The sequence below is a fragment of the Peromyscus leucopus genome, chromosome X, assembly GCF_004664715.2.
Source record: "Peromyscus leucopus breed LL Stock chromosome X, UCI_PerLeu_2.1, whole genome shotgun sequence".
NCBI lineage: Eukaryota > Metazoa > Chordata > Mammalia > Rodentia > Cricetidae > Peromyscus > Peromyscus leucopus.
In genome coordinates, this window is record NC_051083.1 from 97,362,634 (window position 1) to 97,375,482 (window position 12,849).

Consider the following 12,849-nt stretch of genomic DNA (forward strand, 5'->3'; position numbering starts at 1 on the left):
GGTCTAGGGTTCATTTTTCCATTATGAATGGCCAATCCTTGCACTATTTGATATACATGATTGTATTATCTATTGTATTGCCTTTGTTGCTTTGTCAAAAATAAATTGACTTTTTTATATTTGTTGCTTGTTTACCTAGTATGTACTTTTCTTTCTCTTCGTGTCTTACTGTTAAGGATTTTTCGGATCTTTCTTTCTCGGTTTCCCCTATATTTTGGTTGTCTTCCTGACTCCTTCCCTTCCAATTCTTTTCTCAGTGGAAGTATATGAATAGGATTTGTTGAGTTTTTTGTTTTTTTTTTTTTTTGTTTTTTTTTTTTTGGAGACAGGGTTTCTCTGTGTAGCTTTGCGCCTTTCCTGGAACTCACTCTGTAGCCCAGGCTGGCCTGGAACTCACAGAGATCCACCTGCCTCTGCCTCCCGAGTGCTGGGATTAAAGGTGGGTGCCACCACTGCCTGGCTTTGTTGAGGTTTTAAACCCATGTTTAATTTAAAGTTCAGTAGATGTACAGAATTTGTATTTTAGGGGTTGGGGATTTAGCTCAGTGGTAGAGCGTTTGTCTAGCAAGCACAAGGCCCTGGGTTCCGTCCTCAACTCTGGAAAATTAAAATAAAAAAAGAATTTGTATTTGGTTTTTACTTGTAGAATATGACAAAATAAATTAACTTTTTAATTGTAATCCTTAAGTCTTTCTTAGTAAATTAGTGATCTTAAAAAATGATGGTCCTTTCTATAACCAAACAGTATGGTTCAGAATTTATACAAAGTTTCTGTATTATGGTTTCTTTAGAAAAGAAACAAGGTAATATGAATTTGGTGTGGTAAGGAAAATCAAAATTTCATTTCCCGTCTACCATGATTTTATTTCATTCTTAAATTATAAGTGATGGTCCTTGTTTTTTCCTATAGACAGTAGTCATAATTACTACTGACTCACATATAGAGGAATAACAGTTTTGATAGCTGCCTTACATTGCAAAGCCTCTAAAGTCAACTCTTTATTTAGAGTATCCATGTAGATAAGACCTTACATATTTAATTTAGTGTGTTACCACTGTACAAATGGGTAAAGTATAACTTTAACATTTCTAGACCAGTAGGAAAAGCAAGCTTTTGACTTATTTATTCATTTGTTTATTTGTGGTGCTGGTAATGAATCTAGTGTACAAGAACCTAGTATACAAGGTTTATCATTGAGCTGTATGTCCCTAAAACTTACTTTTTAACACTTTGAGTAAGAGGAGGGCTGTATTTTGGCATTTACGTAAAAATAAGATACTTGATGCCAGAGTGAAATAATAGAAATGGTGTCCCCCCACCACCACCCTCAGGATTCGAGCACTTTTTTTTTTTCCTGGCAAAGTACCTTAATAACATGTTAAAACATGTAATAACATGTCAAACATCAATAATGTGCCATTAAATCTTAAATGCACATTTTTAAAAGTTTCTGTGTAAGATACTCATTTTATACTGCTTCCATTGTTTCCACTTGTTAAAGATTTGTTTTTATTTTTAATGAAATATATTTGATTGTGTGGATATGTGCACTCTGCATGTGAGTGCAGATGCTCATGGATATCAGGGGAATTACAGGTGGTTGTGACCCACTTGGCGTGGGTGCTGGGAGTTGAACCCTAGTTCTTTGCAGCATCTGCTTTTAACTGTGAGCCATCTCTAGCTCTCACTGTTTTCAATTAAATGCTTCTCCATGTTCTGTTAGTACTATGCAGCAACTTGACATTCCTCAAGAATTATATCGTGATTTCCTAGCATTATTAGTGGATTTATTTTCAGTGGTCCTAATAGACAATTTTTTATCTTGAATTAAATGAGTTGACTTTATTCTCATACTTGAAACAGTTGCTTGGCATTTTTACTTTGCTTGAAGTGTGACCTTCTTCCCAGAAGATGGAGGCCTCTCCCCTTTTCTTTGTCTTTTAAAAAAGTTGTTTTTAATACTAAAGAGAATTAGTTAAATGTCCCACCCCTAGTTCCCTCAAACTCTGGAGGGCTTCTGAAGGACAGAAGGTATTTGGAGATTCTGGGAGTGATCTCTAAACTTTGCGTCGTGGAGTAGGCTGTTTTACACACGTGAGCCTTTTTGTAATCTTTGCAGCCTCCTGAAGTAGCTTCCCCATGCTTAATTGCAGATGAGTTTTCTTTAGATCCCCAGAGTTGCAGCTGCTTAGTCACTTTATTCCTTTAGCTGATTTTGATAGTCCCAGCTTTCTGTAACTGTTTAAATTCTTCTGCCCTTGTCTCTTCAAGTTTCTTACTCTTTGGAGCATCTGCTCTTCGTTTTTGTTTTCCACAGGGTCCTGTCTTGTCCTGCGCCAGTCAGCCTCTTGCTTCTGCTTCTGGGAAGTGCCAAGATTTTGCAGCCCTGCCTCAACTGCCTTCTGCCTAGACCTTGAGCTGTTTGAGATACCTGCCTACACCAGCTCCAGTACTTGCCGCCACTGCCTGTTCCTCCCTGCATTCTGTGTTTTCTTCTTTTTCACCCCTCTGTTCCTTTCTCCTCACCCCATGCACAATGCATAAAGGATGGAAAAAGTACTGCGGCCAGAAGTCTTTGAATGAGGCATCAATGGATGAATATTTAGGCAGTTTAGGGCTGTTTCGAAAGGTGATTGCCAAGGATGCCTCTTGCCTTTTTCGGGCTATTTCCGAGCAGGTAAATATAAGCGTGACAAATGGATAATGTCTTGTTTTTTAAGTTTTTAGAGTAAGATGTGGCATGTTCCAGTTAGCTCAATCTGTAGTATACTGAAAGAAACAGAAATGTTACCTTTTCTGTTTTGTCAGTGATAATACCCAGGCCTGCCTGAAAAGCACAGACAGTGAAGCAATGCACTCTTGCTGATTAGAGCAAATACTGTTCTCCTGTGGTTACTTTTCTGCTTTTCATTGCCAGTTTGTAATGGGGGAAGGGTGCATTAATGTGGGGTTAAAGAAAACTTTGAAATGAATCTCTCAGTCGTTTGTAAGCATGCCCTACTCCCTTTTGTTTTATGCATAAGAAAAAGATTTATAGCTTGTGCCCTTACAGAGTTGAAAGTCCTGGAGAGAGTCATTAATCCTCAATCTCACTAAAGATGACCATTTTTAAGATAAGGCCTGGCTTCTTCGCCTTTGGCTAAGATCAGGTGTAGTAGCAGATAGACTTAATTTTACTGCTTCCAACATGTGTTCTAGATTAGGAAACTAAATGTCTAATTCATCTTAATTTAGAAGCTTCTATTTCAAATAACCCGACAGTGAGCTAGTCTTTTCTCTTACAGTTGTTTTACAGCCAGATCCATCATTTGCACATCAGGAGAGTTTGTGTCTCATATATGAAGGAAAATCAACAAGCTTTTGAGTCTGTAAGTAGAATATATGCACTGGATAGAGTTATTGGTAATGTATATAGTAATTAAGCAAATTTCATAGTACCTAGTACGAAACCTGAATTGTCATACAGTCTTGTTTTCTCTATACCAAGTATATAATTCTCAGCTGACTTTCTAGAAATAGCATGCTTTTGTACCTCCTTCACAAATTGAATTTTTTTTTTATGCTGATTAAAAACTAAGAGACTGGCCTGTTGGTGCATGCAGTAATCCAGCACTGATTTCTCATCCCAGGACTCAGCATGCTGAGTCAGTGGAATCCTGCATCCAGCCAGGCCAGTCTGAGCAATATAGGGAAACAGAACAATGATGACTAAAAGAAGTAAAAATCAGTGTCCTTCTCACTTATTCCTCCACAAACAAACAAATCTCCCAAAACTCTCAATACCATAAAATTTATATTTTTACCACAGTTTTGTATTATTCATACCACTGCTTTCTTGAACAATTTCATGACAGATTTGACCCTGCTAGTATTGTAGTGTCCATTTTAATCTATACTCAGTAATTCTCAGCCAATTTTTGAATGATCTTGTAAAAACTCGATTATAAGGAAATGCTTGCTAATCATAATGTGGCGAATTATGAAAATTGAAACTACCCCTGTGGTTGACTTTAAAACAACCTTTGGAAAACATCTTTGTACATTCAGTAGGCTAATTTTTGTTAAATGAAGTGTTATCAAGGTCTGATCTGAAGCATGCCCTTTCATGTGACTTTTTACTGCTTGCATTCTTTCAACTGTATATTGAGTATTTGCCTTCCTGCCCTTGGAGGTTTGTTTTTGATTTCCTCAACACGTTTCAGTGAATTGTAAAATATCATACAGGCTTCTTTAAATCTTGTTGATTATAGTCTTCTCCACACCTGGGAGAAATACTGTTCCTGACATTGAAATGCAAGACGATGGTCTCATGCAGCATAATCTCAAGTATTTTGTGCATATACATAACACTGGAGCTTTTGTTAAACTATACATTCTGATGCAGTAGGTTTGAGCTGAGCCTTCAGATTTCTGCATTTTAAACAAACTTGTAAATTAAGGGTGTAGTTGCTTCCTAGACCACATTTTGACTAACAAAAGATGTGTAAAACACTGTTAGAAGCTTGATTTTTTTTTTTTTTTCCTCCCCTCCCCACCTCCCGGAAAAGTTTATACTGTATTTACATGCTTTTTCAGCGAAAACTAGAAAAAATACCAACCAGTCTTAAGGGCACAAAGACAAGTGTGAGTGTTGTAGATAAATTCATTATTTTAAATGTCAATTATACATTGGTCAAAATTTGCACTATTTAAATTAACTGTTTAGTGTATGCTAATTATGTCAGAATTGTAGAGAAAGTGAATTTAATTCAGTTTTTATGGAGGTATATTTTACTTACAATGAGATTTTTCATTTTAAGATTAACAGTTTTAATTCTGGCCATGATAAAAGTCATTGTAGCTGCCATCAAAATCAGAGTGGAACACATCGACCACCTGCAAAAGTTTGTGCTCAGGGCTGTTTTGATATCAGTGAAATCCTTTGTATAAAAACTTCCTTAGCTTAACTTTGTATATATGTATCTCCTATCAGATTTTTATTCTTAATGATTGTTGCTTTTGCTTTGATTAAAATTGTCAAATTGATTAAAATTGATTAAAATTGTCAAGTTACTTAAGTTGACATTTTAAAAGAAACTGGAAGGTGTAGCATTTGTTGAAATCCACTGATAGACAGCTTCTGAGATAATTTTTTCCACTCAAGACTTCTGTGTAGGTTTAGATCTTAAGGTGCTGTGTGGACTAGTCATTTAATCCCACATACCGACTGAGCAGGTTATACATAGGAGTATATATATCTACATATATATAGACATAAATGAATGTGACAACAATTAATGAAAAGAGAGGCCATGAATTTGAAAAAAAGTGGGAGGGAGGTATATTGGAGGGTTTGGAGAAAGGAAAGGGAAGGGAGAAATGATGGAAGTATATTGTAATCTCAAAAGAAAAAGCTCATTAGATGCTGATAACTGTAGAATATAATCAAATTGCAATAATGTCATATATTTGGCTAAGTCAAGTTTGTTTTATTTTTTGAAGTATGTGGAAGGATCTTTCGAGAAATATCTGGAACGGTTGGGGGATCCCAAAGTAAGTGCAAATATGAGGATATCATCTTTTCATAGTTGTTTGAAATAGTAACTCAAACATACTTGTGTCTGTATATTATTAAAAATATTTTAAGTATCTATGTTTAATGAACCAATTATTAGGCAAGAAGCAATGGCCTGTTTTGTGTTGAATGTTGAGAATTGTGTTTACAATTTCTGTAGCCTGCTGAGAGTACATAGTGCTTGGGAAAAGGACAGTGTTGGGGAATACTTAAAGCCTTTTCATCTTAATGGGAAAGAAGGATGGGAATGTTTATTATTTTTTAAAAATTAAAATTTTCCTGATTGGTAGTTATCTGTTTTGTGGTAGTAAAATCCATAATAATTTAGAAATAATTTTATTTGGTAATATTAATCAATTTTTAGTTAAATAAATATTTACTAAACACCCTGCCACCTTTTTCAAAATAGTAGTTACACTTTTATACATTTTAAATTGTTTAGTTGTTACCTAATGGCTAAGAACTTTGGGTGTCTACTATTTTGATTTGTTTATATTATAGACTACCCATCTTGATTTTCTCATATTTAGAACAAATCACAGTATGTTATACAAATAATTTACCTGAAATATTAAATAGCTGAGGAATGTTGTAAGCACTACTTAATAGTTCTGAAATGTTTGTCAAAACTCTGTGTTATTTATATTTAGGAGAGTGCTGGCCAGCTGGAACTAAGAGCTCTTTCTCTAATTTATAAGTAAGTTGTATCAAAGGGAAAATGAAAGAGGGAATATATGAATATAGTGAGAAGGACTGTGTATAAGTAAGATTTCAGTCAGCGTCCCTCTAGGACTGGTTAAATTTGAGCATTGATAAGTTAATAATGTAGAAGGAAAAGGCCTGAGCAAAGTCCACTTGTTACAGTTCTTGGGTGAAGAACCTTATTGCTATTTCTGTCCTAGAATTTGTGTCTCTTTGAAAGGAAGAAAAGGAAGATTAAATGGAAGCCAGGTGTGCTGGGACATGCCTATAATACTAGAACTGAGCAAGGGAGGCTAAGGCAAGACAATCTTGAGTTCAAGATCACCTTAGGATACACAACAAGATCCTGTCTCAAGACAAACTAAGAAACTGAACTGGTAATATTTCAAGTAGGAAATCAGGATAGCTATCTTTTTTAAAACTTCTAAATGCTTAACATTTTTGTTATATATTGTCATTAGGGCAATGTCATTTCTATTGTAAAATTATAGCAAATAATTTTTAGATGCTGCAGTAGTTGGATGATCCTTCAAATGGTCACATTATATTTTAATATTAAAATTTTATGGGGATGTTAGGAAGAGTTTTAAAGGCTACTAAGGGCCTTATAGTTATAGCTATCTTATGTATATACTAAATAATCTCTTCCCACCTACGTTTCTTTTCTACCTGTAGTCGAGATTTCATTCTTTATCGATATCCTGGAAAGCCACCAACACATGTCACAGATAATGGCTTTGAAGACAAGGTAAGAAAGTGAATTTAAATTATGCTGCTGGTTTACCACAATATTAAGAAATAATCCTTTTGACCTAATTATTGAAACAGTAAACCTCGTCTTGAAGCCCAATGTGGTATCATTGTGCTCCTGAGTCACCTAATAAACATTGTCTAACTGGTAATATTTTTTTGCTGGCAGCCTTTTCCTCTCTAGTCTGTCATCCTCATTGGTATTAGCTACCTTTTAAACAGATTGTTCTTATCACTCCCTAAGAAGAGATGTGGCCCACAGGAGGATCAAGCTACACAACTGTCACTTATGTGTAGAGGGCCTAGGTTAGTCCCATGCAGGCTTCCTGGTTGTTAGGTTAGTCTCTGTGAGCCCCTATGAGCCCAGGTTAGTTGATTCTGTGTGGGTTTTATTGTAGTGCCCTTGATGTCTCTGGCTCCTATAATCCTTCCTCCTTCCTTTCAGCAGGATTCCCCGAGTTCTGCCCAGTGTTTAGCTGTGGGTCTCTGCATCTGTTTCCTTCACTTTGCTGGATCAAGCCTCTTTGACAGTTGGACAAGGCATCAATTTATGATCTAGTTTTTAACACATGTCAGAAATTTGATAGTTGTAGCATTGTGGATTTATTTCTGGGTCTTTTAATCCATCAGGCTGTTTGTCTTTGTGCCAGTACCATAGAATTTGTGTTATTATGGCTCAGTGTTATATTTTGAGACAAGGAATTGGGGTAAATATTTCCTTTGGTGAACAGGAACAAAGTAAAACACTGTCTTGCTTTGTGTTTTTCTGAGCAAAAAAAAAAAAAAAGTATAGGAAAGGCAAATGGCCCTGGGTTCAGATAATTTACTTATTGGTAGAAGTTATATCAGGGTAGTGTAGCAAGGTAGAAAAAACAAAAAGTGCTTAAGAAATTTTTTAAGGAAGCTTGGTGGCAACATTCTCAAAACGTCACAAAATCATCTTTAGTAACTCAGGTTATTGATTTCAGATATGGCTGTGAGAAGAATTACTAAGGATTATATTCGTTGTACAAAGTGATGGCTTCAGTAATGACATTTTTTTTTTTTTTTTGGTTTTTCTCTGTGGAGCTTTGCACCTTTCCTGAAACTAACTATGTAGCCCAGGCTGGCCTTGAACTCACAGAAATCCACTTGGCTCTGCCTCCTGAGTACTGGGACTAAAGGCGTGTGCCATCCCTGCCCGGCTCAATAATGACATTTTTATTTAAGAACATCATCTACATTGACCATTTTTGCCTTCATTACTTTCTCTTGCCTTCCCTTCTACTTCCTAAGTAGTCTTTCTGTTTTTATGTGCATATATTCATATATGTATAGAAACCAGATTCTACATGTAAAAGAGAACATGTGATAATTCGAGTACGGTTTATTTCACCTAATATCACATCCTATTTTTTTCCTTTTTCTTAAAATGATAGTAAATTTGTTCTCTATGATTGAATAAAAATTATATGTACCACAAGGATGCTTAGATACAACTAGTTGCAGTAATCATGGATGTACACAACTCTCTATATATGCTTACCTAGATCCCTTCAGGTCTATTCCCAGTAGTGCTAATTTGGTTCATGCTTGTTTTCTTGAAGAGCCTCCATAGTGATTACTGTCTACACTAGTTTACATTCCCACCAATGATGAGTATAAGGGATCCCTATTCCATCTTGGTCTATCATCACTCCTCTTCAGTTTTCTCCATGATTTGTTGTTCGTTCTTTTTAATTACAATTTTATTGCTACACACACACAGAGAGAGAGAGAGAGAGAGAGAGGAGAGAGAGAGAGAGAGAGAGAGAGAGAGAGAGAGAGAAAAACACAAAATGACACAGGCTCCATTTCCTACTGTGTGGGTTCTGGGGATTGAACTTGGGTTTGACAGCAAGTGCCTTGTTAAAGATTTATTTATTTATTATGTATATAATGTTCTGCTTGCATGTATGCCTGCAAACCAGAAGAGGGCATCAGATCTCACTGCAGATGGTTTTGAGCCACCATGTGGTTGGTTGCTGGGATTTGAACTCAGGACTTTGAGCATGCTAGACAAGTGATACAAGACTAAACTGCATCCCTATATGAGATAGTTTTTGGTTTTCACTTGGAATTGCTCTTTCACTCGTGCTTGATTCAAAACAGGTTTTTGTTTGTTTTTGTTTTGTTTTTTTGAGACAGGGTTTCTCTGTGTAACAGACTTGGCTATCCTGGAACTCACTCTGTAGACTCACAGAGATCCATCTGCCTCTGCCTTCTGAGTGCTGGGATTAAAGTTGTGTGCCACCACTGCCCAGCTGAAAACAGATTTTTGAGCAAAAATTTTAAAAATGTTTATAGCTGTTAAATGAACAAATTTAATCAAAGGAAATATTTACTGAAAAGTTTTAGTTAATAAACATGGCCCTGGAATTGTTTTCTAAAAACCTAGGTTGTTAAGGAATCAGCTAAGAAGTTAACCCTTTGTTCTGTAGCACTGTGCCCTTTCTACATTATTGGAGCCTTAACATTTCTATTCACTGCAGTGATGTTTTTTTTAGCCTTTTGAACAAATTGTCTGATATCTCTCCTTTTTCTCCCTCCTGTCTAAATTTTGGATATTTGGATTGCGGAATATTTTATATAATTTCTCCAGTCATCCTGAGACATTAAGATCAGACTTCCAACATTTGTTAGGTTTTCTGTTGTGTTCAGCAATTGAATTTGTGAATGTTCCTATCTTAATACAAATCCATCAGTCAGGATTTACTTAGTGAATTTCAGGGATGTGATTGAGGCTCAAAGTGTAACCGTAGGTGTTTTCAATCTTGATATAGAAAAGTCATAGTTAAAATTTCTGTTTGAGCTACGTAGCTTCTTAATTCTAGATTTGTTAAATGTCTTTTAAGAAGAAAATTCCTTATCAACTGCTGATTGCCAACCTAATTTTATGACTGTAAGATATGTTAACAATAACATAATTATTGTATTTGTTTTTCTTCAGATTCTTCTCTGTTACTCAAATAATGGCCATTATGATTCTGTGTACTCAAAAGAATTTCAATCAACTGCAGGAATTTGCCAAGGTATATGAAGGACTTTATAAATGTATGAGTGTGATTTCAGAAGATTTGTTACCTGTCTTTAAACTGCTGGGTTATGAATGTTTTCACATCATTGTGAAGAGTCTTATTTTGACAATTGGGATTTTGGTTCTTTTTCTTCCTTCAGCTATATTATATGAAATTCTTTATAAAGATGTATTTGTTGTGGATGAAGAAACATTGAAAACTGCAGTTAGTTTGTTTCGAAGTGGTTCCAGGAGAAACAGAAACAACGCTTTGACTGGCATTGTGGAAGGCACCACTGATCAGAAGAGCTCAACTCAGGATAGGTACTAAAAGAAAAGGGTTGTCAACTCTATTATTTTCATATTTCTTTGAGTTTGCATCTGAAAGTAGAAATAGCCTGATTACATATAGGCACATGCATGTATGTTAGGGATATATATTGTTTTTAATTGGAAGACAAAAGTTTTACCAAATTGTATTGTGAAATGCTCAGACTTAATAGAGTTCAGTTAAAGTTGGAATCTTTTTATTTTCTAGAGGAGACTTTAAAATTAGCATTTCTCAAAATTTAGTTGTATCTAAGTTAATCATTTTGATTAGACAGATTTCTGGGCTTCCTGTCATAAAATTTGAGGTCAGGTTGGGTTTAAGAATCTGCTTTAAGAAGACAATAACACCCAGGTCAGTTATCAGGCTTAGTACCTAGTACCTGCACCCACTGAACCATCAGAAGAATATTTTTAAAGCTTATTTGGAAGTATGAAGAGTAGCAACAGTTTTTTTCAAAGTGATGATTGCATTCATTCTTTGCTGATTCCTTAAGGGTTTGGGTTTATGGAAGCTACAGTAGTTGAAAGGCAATATACTACAAAATTTCCAGCTTCAAACAACATGTTGAAATTATAGTTCATATGGTTTAGAAATCATGCCATGGCTTAGCTTATACTTCTGTTAAGTATGTCACAAGACTGTAATGAAGGAGCTGGTCAAGACTGAGTTCTTAACTGGAACTTTGGGACATACACATTCAAGATTCATAGCATTTAATTCTTTCCAACTACTTGGCTGATGGCTTTACTTTTGTTGTTTTGTTATTGTTGGGTAGTAGGAGGAATGACCTAACCTCAGCTTGGTGAAAATGTCTACTTAACACTCCTACTGGCAGCAGGAGAAAGAGACCATCAAGATGGGTGGACACTATGGGGTGTGTGCTTATATGTTTGTAATGTAATTATGTAAGTTCTCTATGATTTAAAGCAGTCTCATGACAGAGGAATCAGAAGCAGAGGAATCAGAAACTGAACATTGAGTTAGGATCACAGGACCTTAATAGGAAATGATTTGCTAAGTACTTTTTTAACACATACTTAACAACGAAACCCAATGAGGATGTGTTGAAACTTAACTTGCTTGATTTTTCAGAATTGAGCTACTTACACTGAGTGGTGTGACTAGTTGTGAGACATCAGACAAGTAACTGCTGCATTTATATAATGTGATTTTCTCTGAATCTTTCAAATCAGAATCGAAGAGTTTGGTGCCTGCTCCAGTGTCGAAGGTACACCAGAAGGCAGTAAGCAAGGAACAGAAGAACTAAAGGTTTGATATTTTTTCTTAGGCAGAGAATGTTCATATATTTGTCTTAGAGCACCATAATTTAAAATAATTAAAACCAGATAGTCCATTCTTATTATAGAAGTTCATGTTTTCCTTTGTGGAAATCCTACTTGTCTAAAATGTAAAATACTGTATTTTGTGGGAATTTTTATTTTTATTCTTTTTTTTTTTTGGTTTTTCGAGACAGGGTTTCTCTGTGTAGCTTTGTGCCTTTCCTGGAACTCGCTTTGTAGACCAGGCTTGCCTTGAACTCACAGAGATCTGCCTGGCTCTGCCCCTTGAGTGCTGGGATTAAAGGCGTGTGCCGCCGTCACCACCGCCTGGCAAGAATTTTTATTCATAAGAAGTAATCGAATTTTCAAAACTAACTCTGAACACTTAAGGCATTTGAGAAGCTTTTATTTGAAATTAAAGTAATAATACAAATTTAATAAATATTTAATTTGTAGCCAATATTCTGATGTTGCTTTGTTTTTTTCAAGTGACCTGTAATTATGAAATTTAGTGCTAAACGTTATCTCTTAATGTTGAAGAAACAGGGGAAATATTTCTATATATAAAGTCTACTTGATTTTATTTACATCAGTGTTCTTTTAGTCTCTTGATGGTATTTAATAACAATAGTAAGGGGGAATTATGTACAAATTTTAAAAGAAGAAAAGAGTTTATAGCATGACTGTTTGTTTCAGTTTCCAGAAAATCCATCGAAGATGCTCTTTCCTTATAAAGTGCTGAAAGCTCTGGATCCAGAAATCTATCGCAATATAGAATTTGATGCTTGGTTGGACGGTAGAAAAGGTAATAAAATATCAGCAGGATACCACTGAATCCTGATAGATAAAGGAGATCATATTTTAAGTTATTTCTTAGAAGACATGTTTTCATCAAACATTTTGTCTTAGGGTTTCTATTGCTGTGAAGAGCAACCATGACCACTGTACCTCCTATAAAGGAAAACATTTAATTGGCGTGGCTCACAGTTTATAGATTTAGTCCATTATTGTCATGGTGGCATGCAGGCAAACATGGTGCTTCATCCAGCAGGCAATAGCAGGAAGTGATCTGTCTCACTGGGCGTGCTGCTGGCATACATGAAACTCAAACCTGCCTCCACAGTGACACACTTCCTCCAACCAGACCACACCTACTCCAACAAGGACACACCTCCTAATAGTGCCACTCCCTATGTG

The 12,849-nt window shown here is 35.7% G+C and overlaps 1 protein-coding gene across 1 annotated transcript in view; it reads left to right on the plus strand.

The window, feature by feature from the left end:
• Positions 1 to 12,849, plus strand: part of Alg13 (ALG13 UDP-N-acetylglucosaminyltransferase subunit) — a 62,128-nt gene that overhangs the window by 15,834 nt on the left and 33,445 nt on the right. The window contains 10 exon segments of the mRNA XM_028876930.2: positions 2,319 to 2,335; positions 2,338 to 2,678; positions 3,286 to 3,369; positions 5,483 to 5,533; positions 6,206 to 6,252; positions 6,933 to 7,005; positions 9,976 to 10,057; positions 10,203 to 10,365; positions 11,566 to 11,641; positions 12,349 to 12,457. Coding sequence (XP_028732763.1) covers positions 2,319 to 2,335; positions 2,338 to 2,678; positions 3,286 to 3,369; positions 5,483 to 5,533; positions 6,206 to 6,252; positions 6,933 to 7,005; positions 9,976 to 10,057; positions 10,203 to 10,365; positions 11,566 to 11,641; positions 12,349 to 12,457 — 1,043 coding nt within the window.